This window comes from Microtus ochrogaster, chromosome 1 (assembly GCF_000317375.1).
Source record: "Microtus ochrogaster isolate Prairie Vole_2 chromosome 1, MicOch1.0, whole genome shotgun sequence".
Classification (NCBI taxonomy): domain Eukaryota; kingdom Metazoa; phylum Chordata; class Mammalia; order Rodentia; family Cricetidae; genus Microtus; species Microtus ochrogaster.
Genome location: NC_022009.1, coordinates 8222268 through 8245339, shown reverse-complemented (window position 1 = coordinate 8245339; position 23072 = coordinate 8222268). Strand labels below are relative to the sequence as shown.

The 23072-nt window shown below is 41.4% G+C and overlaps 1 protein-coding gene and 1 pseudogene across 1 annotated transcript; one reads left to right on the top strand and one right to left on the bottom strand.

The window, feature by feature from the left end:
• The first annotated feature begins 417 nt into the window (after positions 1-417).
• Sav1 (salvador family WW domain containing protein 1) lies at positions 418-22996 on the top strand. Its single transcript, XM_005343156.3, has 5 exons — positions 418-664; positions 2354-2800; positions 12364-12634; positions 18948-19091; positions 21740-22996. Exons 1-5 carry the CDS (start codon positions 571-573, stop codon positions 21945-21947), a joined length of 1164 nt encoding a protein of 387 aa, XP_005343213.1. The 5' UTR covers positions 418-570; the 3' UTR covers positions 21948-22996.
• LOC101992239 lies at positions 17273-18940 on the bottom strand (annotated as a pseudogene).
• Positions 22997-23072: the final 76 nt, after the last annotated feature.

Below are 23072 nucleotides of genomic sequence, written 5' to 3'. Positions count from 1 at the left end.
GGCAGGGGAAATAGGGAAGGGAGAGGTGGAGGGGTGGGGGGGAGGAGGACGACGACAGTGACTCAGTTTACATAGTCGTCACGCTGTCACCAGAAGGGGCACCCGTGTTGCTAGGGGAGGCCCTGGCAGTCGTAAGTCCCGCGATCCCACCAGCCCGGGACACTCGAAGGCCGCCTTCCCTCGGCGCCCAGGACGCGGGGAGCGGTCAGGTCAGGGCGATCGCGGCTCCTGAGCGGCTGGAGCCGCGCCCGCGCAGCAGTGCTGAGGTCGCTGTGGTCGCCTGCCCCAGCCCGTTAGCCGCCCGCCGCGAGTCCCCGCACGCAGCCGCGCCCGCGCCCGGCGGGGGCGGGGGAGGGGCGGCTGGCGCGGCGTCGGCTTTCCCGGCATTCCCAGCGGCGCGGGGAAAGTTTACCGGACGTAGGCGGCGGCCGCAGCGGTAGCGGCTCCCGGCGGCGGCGGCCGGACCATGGCCCTGGCGGGCGGCCCTCGGCGGTGTCGCGGAGCCGGTTGACTTCCCGGGAGGAGCTGCCCTGCGAGTGAGCGGCGGCGGGACGGGCGTCGTCGGCGAGGATGCTGTCCCGCAAGAAAACCAAAAATGAGGTGTCCAAGCCGGCCGAGGTGCAGGGCAAGTACGTGAAGAAGGAGACGTCGCCCCTGCTGCGGAGTGAGTGTCACGGGGCCGTGACGGGCGGGGGAACCCAGCGAAGCCCCGGGTGGTGCTGGAAGACTAGGGAATGCACGGCGGTGCCTGCTGTTGGAGGAAAAAAAGTGCTCCGGCCCGGGCGCTTGTCCGCTGGGTACGTCGGGGCGTGCCCGGGGTCTGCGACCACCGTGGCGACAGTCGCTCGCGCCCTCAGTAGCCCACACTCTAGGCTGGTCTCCTTTGCCCTTCGGCGGGACACAGACTTGTAGCGGCTGTCCAGAGCCGCCTCGCCACTGAAGTATTCGGAGTAGGTTTTGCTCCTAAAATTCCCCAAAAGCAAAGTACTCAGAATAATTTCTGCCGTTACTAACTTTCTTCCCTCCTCTTTCTAGGGTATGTTCCGTCTCCTCTTCTAGCTTTTCTCCCTTTCCAAGTAGTTGACTCTGAATTTTTCAACTTGAACGTCTTGGTTTTCTTTTTAAGATTTGTGTAGATTCTGAAGTTAGAAGAAAAAGAGCTAATCCTTTGGTTCTCATCCTAGGAGCTGGGCCCCTTGTGTTAGTAACGTACATTTCCTTCTTGGAAGCTGGTAGTGACCGTGTGACTTAAATTAAGCATTACCTCATATTGTAATTGGGAAAGCTCTTCACAGAGGTTCATAGTATTTGCCCAAGATCACGGAGAAAGGGGTGGACAGCATTATTTTTTCATTGTGACCACGTGTGGAGCCTTCCAGGTTATGTTACTGATTGTAGTGCTGGACGACAAAGTTGGTCGGGTGGGTATGTCCAGTAACCTGAAACTTTATTTGTAATCGCTTGTCTTTCTTTTTAGCTTGCTTTTTGCTGCAAATAAAGTTTATTAAACATTTCTTGAAATCATGCAACATGTTGAGTTTTTGAATCTTTCAGTGAATACTTGATACAGTTTCTATCATCGACTGTTAATTATTCCAATATTAGGATAGTCTAGTGTTAACTTCTGGCACCTTCCAGTATCGTCTCCTTAATGAATTCAGAATATGTGCTCCATATCCAGATTTCCTTCTGTTGTAAAGGCATTTGCTTTCTATATAAGGAAATCTAAGCTATTCAATTGCTAATTCTGTTTTCAGCAATCCATTATCTTGTTTTGAGTTCTCTGTTCTGAAAGGAGCTATATTCCAGGCTTATTGTTTTTCAGTAGATTGAACATTTATGTGCATCTTTGGAACTTGATTTTATTTTTCAGTTTCCACACTGAATGGTTTTGCTTTCTGGTTTCAATAATTGTACCTAGAACTGGGTAATTCTGAGAATAGAAAGACAAAACTATTAATTTAAAAATCTTTTAAAAGAAATCTGCCTTGTTTTGGAGGAGCATTTTTTATTGTAATGAAACTTTGTTTGCATGAAGAAAGATTCTTGGCCATACTAAAATCAGATGAAAATCAAACTGTGATGCTGGTGACTGCATTGGTTTATTAGATTATTTTCAGTCTTACTGACATTGTATCATATTATGTATGGCAATATACAACATCAGCTCAGTTGTAGCTGAGCTTATACGCAGCACATTAATGCAGATTATAAATTTATTTGTTTGGGAAAATTGTACACATATTGGCTTAAAATTTAAATTTGTTTTCTGAAGACCTTGTTATTTTGATATAAACAAATAACTTTAGAAGAGTACTATTTACTGAAATGGTGATTTATTCTTTGATTGCAGATCTCATGCCTTCGTTCATTCGGCATGGTCCAACAATCCCAAGACGGACTGACATCTGTCTTCCAGATTCAAGCTCTAATGCTTTCTCAGCTTCTGGAGATGGAGTAGTTTCAAGAAACCAGAGTTTTCTGAGAACTCCAATTCAAAGGACACCCCACGAAGTACTGAGGAGAGAAAGCAACAGACTGTCTGCCCCTTCCTCGTACCTTGTCAGGAGCCTGGCAGATGTCCCGCGAGAGTATGGCTCATCACAGTCGTTTTTAACAGAAGTTAATCTTGCTGTTGAAAATGGAGACTCTGGTTCCCGATACTTTTATTCAGATAGCTTTTTTGATAGTCAGAGAAGGCGGCCACTTGGAGAGCGTGCCCCGGAAGACTATAGATACTATGATTGCAACCATGATCTCTTCCAAAGAATGCCACTGAATCAGGGGAGGCACACTTCAGGTAACCCGACATCATAAATAACACATTGGTTTATACTTACTGATATTTTAATTTAAAAGGTGATCTTCCATGGGTTTTCTTGGAAAGCAAAAAAAAAATTCCATTTTGCCATTCTTGCTTCTGCTTGCTTGCTAGTGGTTTTTAACCTACAATGAATGGCAGAATTCTGTATCTGTTCACTATGCCATCATATTAAACTTGGTGCTTATCTCAAGACCATCTTGACTGTTAACACTTTGGGCTTTTAAATACATGAAAAACTTAATGTCTCTAGTCAGATTGAAATTAGATTTAGATTTGGTAGAGTGAGAAGGTAAGTCTGTAGGCAAATTGGTCTTAAACCTTGGAAAGGAAAGGGGAGGCAGAATCAACTGTGCTAGGGACACACAGTGTGGGCAATTGCTTGCTTAGTGATCTAGCGCTGTTTCTCCAAACCTGATTTTGTAGTCAATACTCGTTTCTCAGGTTGGTCAGAAGGCTCACCAAGTGGCTAATTGTGTGTAAAACATGCCGTGTGTAACAGGCGGGAAATACTGACTGTGTGATGCGGGGCTGCACTGTTTCCCTTCTGACCTGTAGCTGCTCCTTCAGGAGTTGAGGGATGTGACAGCCCCACTTGATTCCTAGAGTGCTCATTACTGTAGATGAAGTGGTGCGAGCTAAAAAGAAAACTTTTCCCATCTAGTAAATTGTAGGCAGGATAAAGATAAATGTGTGAGGCTGATTGGCTTTTTAACAGCCACACTTCTAATAAACTGACGCAACAATTTGGAATACAACTGTTTTGGCCATAGGAAAATTACCTTCATTTAATATTAATTATGTGTCTAGCATTTTCTTGATCCTCTGGGATACCTTATTTAGGGAGACAAAACCAGCATGTACACAATAGTCCTGGAACAATTAGTGGCTATACTTTGTAACTAACCATTAGAGACAGTCAGAAGAAAGATGGTGTAACTGGAGTACTTGCAGGAATGTATGCTCCAAGGAGCAGATAGGATTTGAAGTAGCCTTTGAGCTTGGACTTGACATTAACAGGGTAGAAGAAAGACATGTTAGGTAGAAAATTGAGAATACCCATTGCAAACAGAGTCGGGGTGGGTTTACATTTAGGAGACTATATTCTTACCTATTTTAAGAAATATAAGGGGGAAATGGAGATTCGTGGTGCACTAGAAAGCTGAGACTTGAAACAAAGAAACCATACACATTTCAAGGTCAAATGTCTGGGGTGGTGGCTCAGTGGTTAAAAGTACTGGCTGCTCTTCCAGAGGACTGAGTTCATTTGCTGGTACCCATATGGCAGTTCACAGTCCTTTAACTCTAGTTTGGGGGGATTTGATACCCTCTTCTGGCCTCTGCAGACACTAGGCATGCAATCGGTTCACTGCCCTCAAGATCTAAAAGAGTATCAGATCCCCTAGAAGTGGAGTTATACATGGTCGTCAGCTGCCATGTGGGACCTGGGAACAGAACCTAAATCTTCTGCAAGACCAGCAAGTGCCGTTAACCTCTGAGCTATCTCTCTAGTCCCAGTGGTTAATATTTTAAAGCAAATTAATGAGGCCCTGATTCAGACATTGGAAGGGACAAAAGGAAAGTGGGACACACCCACATTCATAGAACAGGGCCCCTAATAGGGCTGGAGTGATCAGGGAAAAAGAAGAGTCAGATATGGTTAGCAAAGCACCCTGGTACACAGGATGTGCTAATAAAGGAAATAAAGCAAGCTCCGAGGTTTCAGATCTGGAGACTGATGACAAAGTTTGCCAGCTGAAGGAGAAATAACAGCTGTGTTTATTGTTAATGCAGACCAGCGGTTCTCCACCTTCCCAATGCTGCGACCTTTGTAATACAGTTCCTCATGTTGTGGTGACCCCAACCATAAAGTACCTCTTTGCTACTTCATAGCTGTAATTTTGCTACTGTTATGAATTGTAATAGAAATATGTATGTTTTCGATGGTCTTAGGCGATTCCTGTGAAAGGGTTATTCACCCTCAAAGGGTTGAGAACCACGGGAATAGCTGATTTGTTGAGTTCCTTGAACTCACTTTCCTGTATGTGTATGCAGTGTCACTGATAGCTGAAATGGATGGAATGTGCAGTCCAGAGTTCTGACCCGTGAAGAGCTCCAGAAGTCTAGAAAGGTTTTCGTCATGAACATGACACTATACCAAGGCAGTTTCTTAAAAAAACAGGTTTGCATGTGCATTCATGTGGGTATTTTAAGACACAGTCTCACTGTATAGTCCAGGCTAGTCTGGAATTTACTATGTACCCCAAACTAGCTTCAAATCTGTTAGTTTGAATGATCCTCCTGCCTCTGGCTTCCTAGTACTGGGATTACAGGAGTAAGCCCTCGTAGTTCATTGCCAACATGACAGCTGCACAGAAAATACTATGTGAAATTATCTTCAGACTGCTTTATAAGAGAAAAACTACATGAATTTGATGTTCAGACATGTCCAGGATATTATACTACACCAATTCCAAAATCTAAAACTCCATTGTCACAAGCATCTGGATAAGGGATACTCTACCTGTAATTGTTCTATCCTTAGCTTTCTATATGTTATTTTCTTTGTTTGTTTGGTTGGTTTTTGAGATAGGGTTTCTCTGTGCAACTTTGGAGCCTGGCCTGGAACTTACTGTGTAGGCTAGGCTGTCCTCAGAGATCCACCTGCCTCTGCTTCCCAAGTGCTGGGATTGAAGGTGTATGCCACCACTGCCCAGCTAACTTTCTGTCTTTTAAATATGAAGAAATGAAATACCAAGTTGAAATCTCACTTTAAAATTCTGATTTGTAAACTATCATTGAGGAAATACTATAAATTAAATTTCTAAAGTCTCTCCTAGGAACAGACATCGTTTTTGTGATGAAGGCAGATTTTAAAACAATTTCCCAGTCACAGAAAGTACAAGGTCTGGGAGATATCTCAGGCCCTACACTGTTAGCTGAGCAAGCATGAGGACCTGAGTCCCATCGCTAGAGTCTTGCCAGGAATGGTGGCCTGCTCCTGTAACCCAGCAGTGGGCTTGAGGCAGAGATACATGGATCCCTGAAGCTCATTGGCCAACCAGCCTAGCTGAAACCATGAGCTTCAGATCACCGAGAGACACTGTCTCCAAAAATAAGTTTAGAGAGGAGGTGAAGAAAAGGCCTCTGATCTAGGCCTCACAACATGAACGTGAACCTATGTGCATGTGTACACAACCACAGTATTGTATGCATACTATATATACAATACACATACAAAGAAAGTACAAGTTAATTGGGCATTTTTCCGAATGGAATATTATCTTAAAAGTAACTGGGTGGTGGTGGTGCCGTCCTTTCATCCCAGCACTCGAGAGGCAGATCTCTGTGAGTTCGAGGACAACCTGGTCTGCAGAGTGAGTTTCAGGACAGCCAGAGCTACACAGAGAAACACTGTTGAAAAATAATAAAGTAAGATTTGATTTTAGGTTTTAACCAACATCTGCTTTTACTGGAAGTAGACTTCCTTCCATTCTGAGTCTCTCATGTTAAAAAAAAAATGCCTTTTTTTTTTTTGTTTTTGTTTTTTGAGACAGGGATTTTCTGTGTGTAGTTCTGGCTGCTCTGGAACTCGCTTGTGTAGACCAGGCTGGGCTCCTGAGTGCTGGGGATTAAAGGTGTGTACCAACACCGAGCAGCTAATTTTTAAAATTACATCTGCCTTAGTTTGGGTTACCGTTAATATGTTAAAATACCATGATCAAAGCAACCTGAGGAGGATTAGTTTGGGTTACTGTTGATTTGTTAAAATACCATGATCAAAGCAACCTGAGGGGGAAAGGTTTATTTGGCTTACAATTTTATATCATTGTCAAAGGAAGTGAGAACAGGAACTCAAAGGATAGAAACGTGGAGGGGAGCTGATGCAGAGGCCATGGAAGAGTGCTGTATGTCTGGCTCAGCCTGCTTTCTTATGAACTCAGGACCACCAGCCCAGGATGGCACCACCCATACTGGACTGAGACCTCCCCCATCAATCACTAAGAAAATGCCCTACAGGCTTGGGACAGCCAAGTCTTATAGAGAGGCATTTTTTCAACTGAGACTCCCTCCTTTCTGATGACTCTAGCTTGTGTCAAGTTGACATAAAACTAGCCAGTACAGTGTGTGTGTGTGTACACATACATATGTGTGTACTTACGTGTGTGTACAAACTTGCAGGAATTGGTTCTCTCCTTCCACCTTGTAGGTCCTGGGAATCAAACTTAGGGCTTAGTAGGAAGTACTTTTACCCTCAGAGACCAATGGATCTCTGAACCTTGCTGACTGGCCAGTCTAGCTGAATTGGTTAGTTTGTTCTAAACTTGTTTTTATAAAGTTTTAAAGATTACTAAAGAAATAAAAATTATAAGAAATTAAACTGAAAGTTTATTATCAGAGTTTATTTAAAAGTACTGAATTTGTATTCAAGTAAATGTGCAAGCATTTAGTTAACTAGAATCACCTTGTGGAAGCTGATACAGCTTTATCGTTGTGAGCAAGAGAAGCAGCAGTTGTCTTAGTTCAGTCCTGAAAGCCCTTTCTCAGCGTCCTAATATGACACAGAATGTAGTATTTGGTATCTGTTACTGTGGTGCTCATGGAACTCAGCATTCCAGAATCCATTTTACTATCTCTAGGTATTGAATTTGGAAACCAGAATTTTTAAGATTTACATATGTTAAGTCTTAGGCAGCTTCCTGGTTGGTAAGGTTTTTGAAGGCATACCTGGTGAAGCTTCGTAAAGACAGAGTATGGGTTGATTCTTCCTGGAAAATCCTGTCCTTAGTTTGTGAATGCCTAGTTTATTTATATTTAATGGAGCATATTTATACAGTGCAGCCATACAAGTAGAAGCTGTTTATTTACCAATAAATGTCAGTTACTATTTTCTGGCACTAATTTAAATTATGGAAGACTGATTTTTTTTTTAAGTTGTAGCTCAGAAGCAGAGGTTTTTTTCCCATACTGATTAAAATTGGTGGCTGGCTTGTTTTCTTTGAAGAGTATAATTGATATTCTGTTGTTAAAATGATATGGTTAGTAATGCTCATCATTTGCTCTTACACTGTGGTCTTTGGTAAAATAACTCTGGGACCTTTTTCCTTCATGTGGAATGGTAATGAGTCTCTGCTGGAGTTCCTCGTGGATGTGGTCTTGTGTGCATCGTACTCCCTGTGTTAGGACTGGTTTCTCTCTTTGTTTTGTGTTTTTTGGTATTTATTTATTTTATTTATTTAAGATTTCTGCCTCCTCCCTGCCACCGCCTCCCAATTCCCTCCCCCTCCCCCAATCAAGTCCCCCTCCCTCATCAGCCCGAAGAGCAGTCAAGGTTCCCTGCCCTGTGGGAAGTCCAAGGACCTCCCACCTCCTTCCAGGTCTAGTAAGGTGAGCATCCAAACAGCCTAGGCTCCCACAAAGCCAGTACGTGCAATCGGATCAAAACCCTTGGTCTCCATGTCAGCCTGGTTTACTCACCAGGAAGGATTCCACCAAACTTACCTGTTGGTTTTGGAAGTCAGTAGTGATCCTTTTTGTACAAACTGTATCATTTCTTCCAATTTATTAGTTGGAGTTTTAAAGAGTTTTCTTTTATAAGTACTTTGATGGTTATTCATGTAGGAAAGATGAGGTAAACACTAGATCTTTCCTTTTATTTACTATTTTTCAGAGTAATAAAGTGGCACCCCAGCCACTTTCAAAGGTAAGTAATGAAATGTTTTTTTTATGGGGCATCTTCATGACATAATAGATAACTCTTTTAATTCCAAGATTTGTTCCAAGGTTTAACTAGGTTTTTCATTAATATCCATTTTCTGTTCCAAGATCCACTCATGTCTTTGTAGCCTTCTGTGGCCTCTGCCACTTTCTCAGTTATTTTATTTTCTGTGGTCCTGATGGTGTTGATGAATTCATGTTAGACATTTTATAGAGCCCCCTTGATATGACTTTATCTGATATGTTTCTCCCGATTAGATTGAGCTTATTTTACTGACTTTGAGAGGCAGAGGACGGAGGAGAGAAGGGAAGAGAGATGAAGAAAGAAAAAAATCTAGTGTGTAAAGAGGTACACAGTATCCTTCTGCTATTACTTTGGCAGATTTCTCCACTGGACTTGACTCTTTTATCTCCTTTTTTTCATTTTTTGGATGGGGGTCGCTAACACTAATGCACTTTGAAGAGGGCATGTATATTGAGCTTTCCCTGTTGGGGTGGGGATATGTAATCTGTGCAGTTCTTCTGTAAGTATCCTCACGTGAACTTTTCCATAAGTAAGTTTTCTCTCTTTTCTCATTTTGTAGTTTCTATATTACATATATGTGTTTATTTTATAATTTGGGTTACAGTGTGATTTTGAGTTATTTATTGTCTAAGTTGTTCCAATTTTCGAGATGACTTCCATGTTTTACTTTTTAATAGTTCCGAGACTTCAGAATGTTAAGCACATGTGATTGCTGCCCTCAGACCTAGGACTAGTTGTTTTTTCATCATGAACTTGTAGATCTTAGTAGATAATTGCTATAATGGGTAGTTCTCCTGTTTGAACTGCTCCCTGTGGACACTCATCCCATGAGATTGTTCTCCTTTGGTCTTCTAATGGATGTTTCAGACTCCTTTTGTGCCTGTTCTGTGTCAGACTTAGTTAGAATCAACCACTGATCAATGAGCCCTCAAGGAACCTTTTCTTAGGGATTAGCTTCATTGTATTGGGATTTGCTGCTACTGGATGGATTATTGCTTCCAGAATTTTCAGTGGACAAATGTATGAAAGACATTTGGGTATTCGTTCTAGAAACAGTTTCATCAATTTATACTGTTTTATAATGTTTTACTCTTTTGGCTTTTTGAGGGGCCTGCCACCCATCTCTCAAATCACACAGGAAGGCTTACTCTTAGTTATGAATGCCTGGCCTTAGCTTGGCTTGTTTATAACCAGCTTTTCTTAAATTATCCACACTACCTTTTGCCTCAGGGCTTTTATCTTTCTTACTCTGGCTGGCTGGCCGGCCGGCCCCTACTTTCCTTCTCTCCCTATTCTCTTGCTCCTCTTTCTTCTCCCAGAGTTCTCCTTCTCTTTGTACTCTCTGCCTGCTAGCCCCACCTATCCTTGCTCCTGCCTCGCTATTGGCCGTTCATCTCTTTATTGTACATCAGGTGTTTTAGACAGGCACAGTAACATAGCCTCACAGAATTAAACAAATGCAGTGGAAACAAAGGTCACACACCTGAAAATAATATTCCCTAACATTATACTATTGTTGATTTAAATGAAGATCCTAGATTTTTACTTTTTGCTTTAAAAAAATCATTGTGAAACATAAAATTCATGTGAAACATAAAATTCACCATCTTTAAGCATGTTGAGTGTTGCTGTGTGATACTGATATTTTGTATGTTCACATTGTGTTGCCATGCTTGCAGATATTTTTTCATACTGAAAATAGTTTGTTACAATGACAATTAAGATGCTACTCATTTGTTCACCTTTATCCCAGAACTCTGGAGATGGGGCAGGCAGTTCTCTATGAGTTTGAGGCCAGTCTGGTTTACATAGTTCAGGCCATCCAGGGATACAGGATCATTTCTATCATTATCCTTCCTTCTATAAATAACCAGTTTCATTTTTGTTGTAGTGTTACATTTTAGCATTTTATGAAAATAGGTATAAATACATGTATGTGTGCATATATATATATATTTCCTCATGTTTATTGATTTTTTTTTTGATATGTTTTACTCTAAACTCAGTAACAACAAACATTTGAGTTTAGGTGGGTTGGATAATCAGCAGCAGCTCAGCTGTGTGCTTCTGACTTGAGGCCTCATGAAGTTGTAGGGCTTCACCAGGGCTGTGACATCCATGTCCTTAGATACATAGTTTAGAGACTACTCCCGAAGCTGGTAACAATAGGCTTTAATTTTTGCTGGAGGCCTCAGTTCCTCATTACATGCACAATTTATGACATAAAGCAGCTGGTTTTACCGAGTGGTCCATGGGGAAGCACGTGAGCTTGACAGGGACAGAAGCTGCCTGGTCTTTTGTATCTTAGTATCAGAAGTTACATACCATCCTTTCTACCATAAAGTATTGCTCACAAGGACAGGTGAATACCAGGAGTCTGGGATGGTGGGCCCATGATTGGTTTCAGTATGACTATAAAAAGGAAGCATATTGCCTGCACTTTTTCACTTCTTGTTTGGGGGGATAGAGAAGTAAGTGGGAGACAGGGCTCTCTCTAGCCCAAGCTGGCCTAGAACTCACTGTGCAGCCTAGGCTTACCTCAAACCTGTGGCATTCTTTCTTCCAGAGTTTTTCAAGTGCTGGGGTTACTGGCAAGAGTCACCATGCCTGACTGTCTCTCTACTCTTAATCTCTCAGGGTAGAAGTAGAGAGTATCTTCACGTGTGGTGTGCAGCCCAGCACTGTGCTCTGACCTGTGCATCCAGTAGTATAATCATCTACTCTGTCATTGCTGGCTCATCTTCAGCCTTCTATAGACTATGCTGCAGTGACTAGCCTTCTGCACCTACCATTATGTTATGTGTTAAGTGAATACAGTTTTTAAAATGCCTGCCAATAACAAATATTTATTTGTAAATTTATATCGCATCCTTTAGAATTTCAGAGTTTGAATAGAGGCATTTCTATGCAAACATACCTTAATTTTAATGTTTCTTCTAAATTATTTTTTGTTGTTGCTGTTTACACATATACCAAAATGACTGAAAAAAAAAACACTGCTCTTCTAATCTGAGCAGGGGATTCTAACACTTCAGCATATTGTCAGTATAATTTCAGAGGAGTTGAAAAATGAGTTTATTGCCATTTCTTAAAGTTAAACATTTTGCTTAACCAAAGATATAAAATATATGGCATATATTTTAAAACACATCACTTAAGTGGAAACTTGACATGATTTTTAAGAGCCATTGTAAGTGTTGTTATTTCATTAACTCCTATTCTAGTTGTGGTCAGGCATGTTGACTGTATGACCTCCCTTGATAATCCCACTTAATAATAGGGCATAGCTAGATTCTTTAAAAAAAAATTATAAACTGGGAATGGTTTTGCAAGCTTATTTTTGCTCTCTCCTTTTTTATTTTTTAGATGAAATGTCAGATCTTAAATCTTGACTGAGATTTTTTCCTGTCTTCCCTTTAGTTGTGTAAATATTTAAGTATTCCTGTGCCCTGGTGACAGAAGATTCAAACAAACCAAAACTCGTATTTGTTTAAAATCCAGTTCTACTTTCTCCTTCTAGTTTAATAGTAATGACTAATGCTGTGGAAATTTTATACTGAGATAATCATAAATTTTAACAGATAAGCCGGGCGGTGGTGGTGCACGCCTTTAATCCCAGCACTCAGGAGGCAGAGGCAGGTGGATCTCTGTGAGTTCGAGGTCAGCCTGGTCTACAAGAGCTAGTTCCAGGACAGGAACCAAAAGCTACAGAGAAACCCTGTCTTGAAAATCCAAAAAACAAACAAACAAAAAAAATAACAGATAATTGAACACTTGCTTCATTTTCTTTTCTCTGCAGGTATTGGGAGAGTTGCTGCTACATCTTTAGGGAATTTAACTAACCATGGATCTGAAGATTTCCCCCTTCCCCCTGGCTGGTCTGTGGACTGGACAATGAGAGGGAGAAAGTACTACATAGATCATAACACAAACACAACTCACTGGAGTCATCCTCTTGAGCGAGAAGGGCTTCCTCCTGGATGGGAACGCGTAGAGTCATCAGAATTTGGAACCTATTATGTGGATCACACAAATAAAAGGGCTCAATACAGGCACCCCTGTGCTCCCAGGTAAAGTAGCTGCTTCATTTCTGGCTTTCTGTTTTAAGAACATCCCTTGTTAGATTTTGGTCTAACATTTTATGAAGAGATAAGCATCTTGAAGCTTGAGACTTTAAATAGTTATTTCTCAAAATTGATATTTATCCTAGGTATATTTTAGTAATGAATGATTTTAATAATTAGATTTTAAAAATAGTTTCTCTGAGAAACCTGAAACAAATGTCTTTGTGATCATATTCCAACTAGAAGAGATGCCAGATGCCTTTTGTTGTAGATACCCAGAAATTAAAGTTAATAATCACCTGTTTGTTCATCTTAAATTCTCATCAGGTAGACCCACCTCCTAGTAAGTCAGAATATACTTCAAAATTTTGACATCATCTTCCTGTTCTGACACAATTTCAACTTCTGACACAATTTCATGTTGTTTTCCTACTGAAGTAAAAGTTGGAATGGAACAGTCTAGCTTCTTAGTACATACAACCAGCAATTCTTTGGGCTGTTCTGAATGATACTTTAAGCCTTGTGCTATCTAGTATTGTAGGCAGTTGTCATGTGTGGCTATTGAGCAGTTGAAACTTGGTTAATCTAGTTGAGATTGCTGTAAGTGAAAAATAGACACTGTACTTCAAAGTACATATAAAACTGTATTAACTTAATAGTGAAGAAACAAATTTTTCACATTAATCATGTTTAAACTGCAAGAACTGAGTACTAGTGGGTAAAATGCCATAAGCACATTGATAGGTACTGCCTAGGGTCATCTGACTAATACAATTTGTTGGTTATGATGGATCATAATTTTAAGAAACATTAAATTCATGAGAATACATTTTAGAATTACCAAGGCTAATTCTAAACAGGGTTAACATTATCAGTGTATTGCTTTAAACATTTTATATTTAGTGACTCAACCTTGAAAGTATTTTTTTCCAGTGATTTACATTTGGTAGCATGTAGCCAGCTTTATTGAATGGCTTCATGAATGTTGAAGAACTGAGCCCATGGGTATGGTCTGCTGTCCCACAGTAGCAGTCTTCCAGCCAGATTTAAAAGGCCACCCTCTGTTTCTCACGCCCGATATTATTGTAACGTGTTGATGGTTTATAAAGTTTTCCAAATGATTGTCCTCTCAGAAAGTCAGCCCTTCCCAGTTCACAGGGTAGCATTAATAACTGCTGGATTATACGACAGTCTTTATACAGAACCTGTAACATAGACATCAGTCCATTGGCTCTTTGGAAAAGTCATCTGTGGTAAGAATTTATTGTCCACTTTTACAAATCAGGAGGTAGAAATAAAGTACAGTAAGGCAGTTCTCCTACATTTCATACAAATTATAGGTGATTAAAACACAGGCTGGGCATGGTCACTCACACCTTCAGTCTTGGTACTTGGGAGTTAAGGCCAGCCTGGTCTACATAGAGAGTTCTAGATAGGGCTATATATTGAGATCTTGTCTCAAAACACAGGCATGTTTGATTTCAAAGCATATGGTATCAATTACCATTTCCCTTTGGATCCACTTATTAAAAATGTTGAAGATATAATCGGTGCAATTTTCATGTTATCTTTAAAATGACAGAGTTGGAGCAATGACTCAGTCATCATGAGCACTTGCTGCTTTTTCAGAGGTCCTGAGTTTGGTTCCCAGAGCCTCTGTCAGGGTTCTGTATGGTGGCCTGTATCTCTAGCTCCAGGGTATCTGACACCCACTTCAGATCTCCACAGGCACTCCATGTGTGTGTGTATGTGTGTGTACATACACACAGAGATATAAATATAAATAATCTTAAAATAAACAGACCGTTAACCATAGTATAATCTAGACCTTATTTTAATGCCAGTTAAGCAAGCAGTGACCTTTTTTATATTCATGTCTTTTATGTTTAGAGGCAGATTCATTTGTTTTGTCTTCTTGCCTGAAATTGTCCCAGAATACTTTGCCCCTTAACAGTTCAGTCCTTAACAACTATTCCTCCCCACTCAGCTTACACAGGATGTTAGTGCTAATTGAAACATGATCCTTTTTAATTCTCTATGATTTAAAGTAGGCTCTAGGCAACTCCCAGTTGCTTTCCTAACCTGGCACAATGCCCAGTCCTGCTGCACTATATACCCTGACCTCACCTTTTCGGTTAGTAGGAAGGAGAAAACAATCCTCTTTTGTTTTGAGAAAAGCTATAGACCTTCCCAATGTATATGTTGGCAAATCACGAGTTCTTTGCAAAAATCTCTGCCTGTAAGCCTTGTATAAAGGTTAAAACTAAGACTAGCTTTTTTTCACCTTTGAAGCTGTTCTTAAAAAGAATGAATACCAGCCAGAAGAAATGTCTTAAAATAAGAAAGGTTTAACTTGGTTTATGTTGTTGTTTGTTTTTGTAGATTTTTGAGTTTTATTAAAATTTCACATGAACAAGAAATTGGAAATACAATCACATCAAAGAACAAACTATCATGGCTTTGATATATAAGCCAAATAAATTTTGTAGAGCAGACTTCAAAAATGTCTGAAATTGTAACAATGCTAATTGTACACATAGCTTATTTCCAATACAGAAAGCCTTAAGTCTGTTCAGTTTCCTTTCTGAAGACTACTAAGGCAGAGCACTAGCTTGTACCTTTATTTACAGCATACTTCATACACCTATGAAATCTGTCCTGAATCCAGAAAAGTAAAACAGTCCAAACCAAAGGTTCTGATTTAACAGATTGTTTCAAAGCTAAAATGAAGCCTGAACAATAAAAGCATAATAACCCGGGGGAGGGGGAGGGAAATGGGAGGCGGTGGCGGGGAGGAGGCAGAAATCCTCAATAAATAAATAAATTAAAATTAAAAAAAAAAGCATAATAACCCCACAGTAAGGGAACTCTGCGGGCCCAATAATGTCCAAGAACATTTATGGAAAGAAGAAAAATAAAAAGCCTGGAGTATGTACACAATAATGATTTCTTCACCTGAGTACAAATGGCAGCAAACTTCAAGATGGAACAGTTAAGCCAATTTTGTTTTGAAGAATATAGATCTAGAGCCAATCCTGCCAGTATCCTTTGGAGCTCTCACTTGTCCATTTCCACTGTTGCCTCTAAATATCCTGATAAAATTCTCGGTCGTCATTATTGTAACCATAGTTAACATAATAGTTGCCACCTTGCTGAGCTGCTGATCTATAGGTTAGGACACCTAGAGTCAGGCTGGTTGTATCCATCTCCTTTTTTCTTGCCTCCTACATTGCCCCCTTAGTTTCTGAGTCCCACAAGGACCATGGCCTCTCTGCTGTTCCACACGACCCCCTTTGCCACTTCTTGAGTCTCTTGGTGGTCATAAATATGCCCCTTGTTGTTTTTTAGTCTTTTACTCCTTGGGGGCCCACCATCCAGCTTCCAGATAATCACAGAGACGTATTACTTAGAACTGCCCAGCCTTAGGTTGACTTCTTTGTAGCCAACTTTCTTAATGTAAATTATCCCATCTACCTTTTGCCTCTGGGCTTTTGTCTTTCTCTATTTCTGTATTTCTTTTACTTCTTACTCCACGGCTGGCTATGTAGCTGGCCCCTGAAGTCCTCCTTTCCTCCTTTCTTGCTTTCTATCTTCTCTCCCCAGATCTCTCCTTCTATTTATTCTGCCTGCCAGCCCTACCTATCCTTTTTCCTGCCTCGCTATTGGCTGTTAAGGTCTTTATTAGACCAATCAGGTGTTTCAGACAGGCAAAGTAACACAGCTTCACGAAGTTAAACAAATGCAGCATATCTTTGCATTTCACAGCATAAACAAATGTAACACATCTTAAAATAATATTCCACAACACCCACTCCCCATGAATGGCTAGTTCTACCTCATAGACACTATGCTCCTGGTAACACCTCACCCTCTCCCTCCTCCTCTTCCTCTCACTGCATAACCATCATCATAGCCGTAGTGTAGGGATCTTTGTACCCTCCACAATAGCTGTGATAATCATAACCACAGTAATCATTGCAGTAGCTTTCATACTGTCGTATGAAAGGATAGATATGGAGGGTAGTCATATCTGCCTCTCCCCCCACCATGGCCTCAGCATCTTATTTGGAGTAATCGTCATACGTAGCACTTCTGCAGACCTAGCAGCTTGGCACTCTTTCCTGTTCTTCTCTGGTGGCTTAGCTGAGACGTTTCAATCCTTCCCTTCTGCTTCTTTTCCATTCACTTCAATCAGAGCCTCAAGAGTAGCTCTTCTGTTTTCAAAATGAAGAAAATGCATAATCTTTGACTTCTTCACTCCAGCTTTCCAAACTCAGAAAAATGACTTTTCCAATATTTCTTCCGTCTTCGTAGTAACCAAGTTTTCACAAATAAAACTTCACATTAGCCATGACGTTTGAATCTGGTTCTTCCACAGGGTCAGCCCATTCAGCTGTGATTTAGTCAATGTCCTATTGCTGTGAAGAGAATATTACCCAGCCTTAATTGGGGCTATCTTACAGTCCCGAGGTTTAGTCCGTTGTCATCATGTTGGGAAGCATAGTGGCAGTCAGACGCAGACAGGGTGCTGGAGATGTTGCTAGCTGAGAGTTCTACATCTGGATCAGCAGGCAGGAGGAAGAGAGACACTGGACTTGTCCTCCTACTGACACACTTCCTCCATCAAAGCCACACCTACTCCAACAAGGCCACACCTCCTATAGTGCCACTTCCTGGTGGGACCAAGCACTCAAATCTGTAAGTCTGTGGAGGCCATACTTATTCAAAACCACCACAGATTGCTAACTCCATTTCCCCATAGTTTTACTTTTCCACTCATGGGTCATTGTTTGGCTTATGCTGCTGACTTGTGATCTTCAGGTTGATGATAGAGAATAATGTCTACCAAACTCTCTGTAAAACCTGTGACTTTACTAAACTCTTCCAGAATGTTTTCTTTAGTCTTACTCTCTTTGGAAAGTCTGTTGTTTGCCACAGAAATGCACACTCCCAGGTGTTTGCCAGGACAAATTTCATAGCTCTCACACAGTTTTAACTGCTGCTGGGGCAGCTTCCTTCCCCAGAAGGTGAGAGATGCATATCCTCTGTCCTGACCAGAGTGGGTCCATCATGAGACAGAACCAGATAGATCTATAGATCCCAGATGGGACCAGCCTTCTTACAAAGGGATACCAACTCATCCACACACAAGTCTCCTGGATTTTACCTATGAAGACCTCTGTTTCAATTCCATGTTGCACACCTGAGTACACACTGTCCGGTGGGGGACCACCATACTTCCTCTGTCCTGTGGTTACATCCAGAGTATAACCATCTTCTCAAGCAAGGCTTCATCAGACCCCTTTGTGGACTCTTGCACCTTGTCCTGTTTCTCTCTTTGCTTTAGGTCTTCATAACTCCACATAAAAATGCACCTTTGTATAAAATGGTGAGAGAAGACTTTTGCTTTGGGCTTATGCCACAGAAAATCGTTGTCCCCTGAACATGAGATAGTGCATCCTTGGACTACTGTAGTCTAGACAGCGCCTTCTTCATTAAGCAGGAGCATAGGTTGCTCTTTTGTCCAGATCAACCTATGCTGCCAGCCCTGGCTGAAACATTTCATCAAGCCTTTCTGCCATCTTCTGCGGGAGGCCTGCGTCTATGAGTGTCTTGTAGTGTTCTATGTGAGCTACACTGGAAGTATTCATGTGTTCTTCCTCTTTGAACTAGTCTGCCTGGTTAGCTATTAAGTGTCCTTCCTTCATATCTTAGCTCAAAGCATATAGTATGAGGATGGGTTGGGAGGCATCCCCATACATTGGCACCTTGCTTGGTCTCTTGGCTCAGGTAACCCTGGGATTGGCACCCAACCCTCAGCCTACCCCACCTCCTTGGGAGCAGCCTAGTTCTCAACACATCCCATTCGTGTATAGGTCAAGTCTGACTGCCAACCAAAGGAGAAGTGCTAGAGTTGGGAATGCAGAGAGCGACCGGGTGGGGGCGGGGACAGGAGGATCTCTGGGCCAAAGGGCCAGGCGTCAGAAGGGCTGAGGAATAAGCAAGGGAGAGAAGGCACCTGGGTGGGAACCAGGCCCAGGGGAGCTGTCTCTGGCCCATCCCTATCCACCCCACTCCCCTTAACTTGGGTGTTTATCTATCACTAATAGCATATCAGCTTCCAAAAGATGGAGTGTATGTCCATACAGTATAGTTAAAAAATCACTCAGACCCTTTTCATAGAAAGTTCTGTTAGGGGAGGAAGATTCTGATTTGGCCAAAAAGCACATTAAAAAGCCTTAAAAGCTGTATAGTCATCATAATTTCTGGCCTAGGTGAAGGGCTTCTGTTTTAATAAATGTCAATTCTTTCTTTTCAGCGTCCCTCGGTATGATCAGCCTCCTCCTATCACATACCAGCCGCAGCAAACTGAAAGAAATCAGTCCCTCCTGGTCCCTGCAAATCCTTACCATACTGCAGAAATTCCTGACTGGCTTCAGGTTTATGCCCGAGCCCCAGTGAAGTAAGTGAGCACATAGCACCAGTGTCTTTGGGGTCTCTTAACAGGCTTAAGAAGTACATGCCTGGGGTTGGAGAGATGGCTCAGAGGTTAAGAGCATTGCCTGCTCTACCAAAGGTCCTGAGTTCAATTCCCAGCAACCTCATGGTGGCTCGCAACCATCTGTAATGGGGTCTGGTGCCCTCTTCTGGCCTGCAGGCATAGACACAGACAGAATATTGTATACATAATAAATAAGTAATTTTTTTTTTTTAAAAAAAGTACATGCTTAGCTGGGCAGTGGTGGTGCAGACCTGTAATCCCAGTTCTTGGGAGGCAGAGGCAGGTGGACCTCTGAGTTTGGGGCCAGTGGGGTCTACATAGTGAGTTCTAAGACAGCCAGGGCTACACAGAGAAACCCTGTCTTGGGTGGGGGGGAGGTAAAGAAGTATCATGCTTTTCTTATAATATTGGACTTTTATGTAACATTTAAGAAAGGATATCAGAGCTTACAAAGTTTGACTCTTTGATTAGAAGTAAGAATTCTTCAGAGATGTCTGAATCCTCATTACTTTGTGTCCAGACCTCCGGTGATGGATACATAAGAATACTAAATGCAGACAAGTTTAATATTTGTTGTTTTTACATTTTTATAAGATTAACATGTAAGCTGATGTAGTATTTATATCCCCCCCCCCAAAAAAAAAAGCAAGGTAAGAGCTTGGCTTACTGATGAAACAAAGCAGAACACTCTTGGAGATTAAGTTCTTTGTTAGGAATTCCGAGTTTATTTCAGGGATATTATAAGTAAATTAAACTACCTGAATGACAGCAGTTCTGGGAAATGCTTGAGCTGTAACTGCTTCTTCGTGCAACTCAGTTCCTGTTCACAAGGAGTTAGGTTGCCCAGGTTTCTGCAAAGAAATGAGTCTAAATTAGTTAAGTTTCCAGTCTTCCAGGGCCAGCGTGGAAGTGGAGGTCCAGCGAAGCTGTCCTGAGGCTCTGCTGGGCTTCCTGCTGCGCACCCAGGACGGCTGCTTCAGTCACTACTCAGTATCTTTTTTTTTGAAGCCATATATATTTTTATATTAGATAGTCCTTTTGGAATAAAATGGCAAATGTACCCATTAGATATGATTATAGGTAATTATTGAAAATAAACCTAGAGTTTGTAATTAATGCTTGCTTTTGTCTGCCCTGCAGTGATGAGATATGACTTGGTAACATAGGTACATGACTTTCTGTGTTTACATTCCTCTAAGCATGGACATTCACTCTGAAAACTGAAATAGGATGTGGATTTTGGAAATTACAGAACCATTATAGTTTGCAGTTGATATTAATGGTTGCCCAGGTCTAATATTAAAATTGATTCTTAAAACAGATGGGCAATCTTTAACCTAAAGTAATATTTAACAGCTTTTTCCCCTTCCTTAAAAATAATAGTGTATTTGGAGCTGGAGAGAGGGCTCAGCTGTTAAGGCCACGGGCTGCTCTTGCAGAGGACCCAGGTTCAATTCCCAGCACCCACACGGCCACTCTCCACTGTCTGAAATTCCAGTTCCAGGGGATCCAGTGCCCTTTTTTGGCTTTTGTGGGCACCAAGCATGCATGTGGTGCACAGACACATCGTGTGGGCAAAAACACCCATACACATAAAAATAAATCTCAAGTTAAAAAAAGTTCTCAAATTTTAAAAAAAATGTGTACTGAGGTGTTGTGGGAGCTGCGGGCCTACTTTTCATCCCACCCGGCTCCCGCACGGCTAGCTTTACACCAGAAATAACAACACACAAACTGTATTCTTTTAAACACTGCTTGCCCCATTATATCTAGCCTCTTCTCAGCTAACTCTCCCACCTGGACTAGCCCATTTCTAATAATGTGTGTAGCACTGAGGTGCGCTTACTGGGAAGATTCTAGCCTATGTCCACCCTGGGTTGGAGCCTCATCGCGTCTGCTCAGGAGAGGGGAGCATGGCGTCTGAGCTCACTTCCTCTTCCTCCTAGCATTCTGTTCTGTTTACTCCACCCACCTATGTTCTAACCTATCAGGGCAAGCAGTTTCTTTATTGATTAACCAATGAAATCAAGAGATATGACGCTCCCACATCATTTCCCCTTTTTCTGTTTAAACAAAAAAAAAGAAGGCTTTAACTTTAACATAGCAAAGAGAGAGGGCAGTTAAGAGTGCTTGCTGCTTTTGCAGAGAACCCTGGTTCAGTTCTCAGGAACCATATAATAACTTAAAAACTGTCTAAACTCCAGTTCCAGGACATCTAATGTCTTCTCTGGCTTTCTTGGGCACCAGGCCTGCACACAGTGCACTTACATGCATGCAGGCAAGGCATTCATACACAGAAAAATGTAAATTCATTTTAAAAAGAGAGGGAAGTGGAAAGGAGTGTATTTAGAGCCATGTGCAGTAGCATGCTCCTGTGTTCCCAGCCACTGAGGAGGGTGAGGCAGGAGGGTACCCTAGCCCAGGAGGTCAAGGTCAGCATAGGTCCCCGGCTCAAAACGAAAGAAACAAAGTATCTGAATGGCAAGTTTTACTAACTCATATTTTTTAAATAAAAGTTAGTTTTACTTATAATACAACTGTCTACAAAAAGTACCAGTTTATTGTTGTAAATGTACATATATTATGTTATGAACACTGTTTTATGACAGATATGACCACATTTTGAAGTGGGAGCTCTTCCAGCTGGCTGACCTGGACACATACCAGGGAATGCTGAAGTTACTCTTCATGAAGGAACTGGAGCAGATTGTTAAGATGTACGAGGCCTACAGACAGGCTCTTCTCACTGAGTTGGAAAACCGCAAGCAGAGACAGCAGTGGTATGCCCAGCAGCATGGCAAGAAGTTTTTAAGTTAACTTTATCACATCCAAGTTTTGTAAGAGCTTTAACATATTTTCAGATAAGTGACTGCAAACAACTACTTTAGTTAATAAAGGCAACTTACTCTTTGGAATTATAAAATTCTAGTTTTACATATATTTTGTTACCAAAATTTTTCTTTTATTGAACCAAAAAAGTCTTATTTAAAGAGCTGATATGGTATACACTTCCAAATGCTGTCTATTAAGAAGCTGCTTTGGTAGTCTTGAAAAGGAGTGCAGGAAGAAAACAGCATCATAACCAGGCGCTGGCAAACAGTCACTCTTCTGACGGAATACACCCTTCTTGTGCAGAAAAAGGAAGAGGGTGAGAACTTAATTGTGGTGTGAAGTACTTTCTGGAATAAGGTGGATCGGCTATTCCCATGGGTGTGCTGGGACCTGTATTGTGATGGACTTGTATACAAAGTATGTGGTCATCTCCTCCCCCTCTTCCCTAATGTAAGGGGCACTTTTGCAGCGGGCAATAGAGCCTTTCAGCAATACGTTGAACACAAAGCCTTAGCCTGTGTGGGGAAGGTTGTGCAACTGTTACTAATACTGCTTCTTTCCTTTGAGCCAGAGCACAGAACTCCAGTTAGCAAGGCTCCGGTGAGACAACACAGGCTTCCTGACCACATAGCACGCTGCCTGCACCAGGCTGGGCTAAGTTGCCAAAAATGACAATCAGGGATCCAGTAAGAACTCTTGGTCACTTGTAAGTTTTATATTGTCTTTTCTATCTTAGAGAAGTATTTGTCATAAAGGTTTAGAAACAGGCCATTCTTCCCCATTTTTCTTGCCTTTGGCTTATACTTGTTTATAATTAGTGCCAAACACTTGATTAAGATAAATTTATGGACCTTCCAGCTGTTAATCTAGAATTCTGTGAGTTTCCTAGCTCTTCAGTTGTTCTTACAATTGTTGTGAATATGTATATATTTTAGTTTTCCTAAATTTAAGCACTCCTTGTTAGAAGTGAGTTTGAATTATTGATAAAATTTTGTGTTTGATTTTATATAACAAGTTATTAAATATATTTTTGTGGAAACCGTCTGGTCCTTGAGTCCATAATTTGGTGTTTTAGAGTCAGTACGATGTTTGATGCTTTTCTGTTCAGTA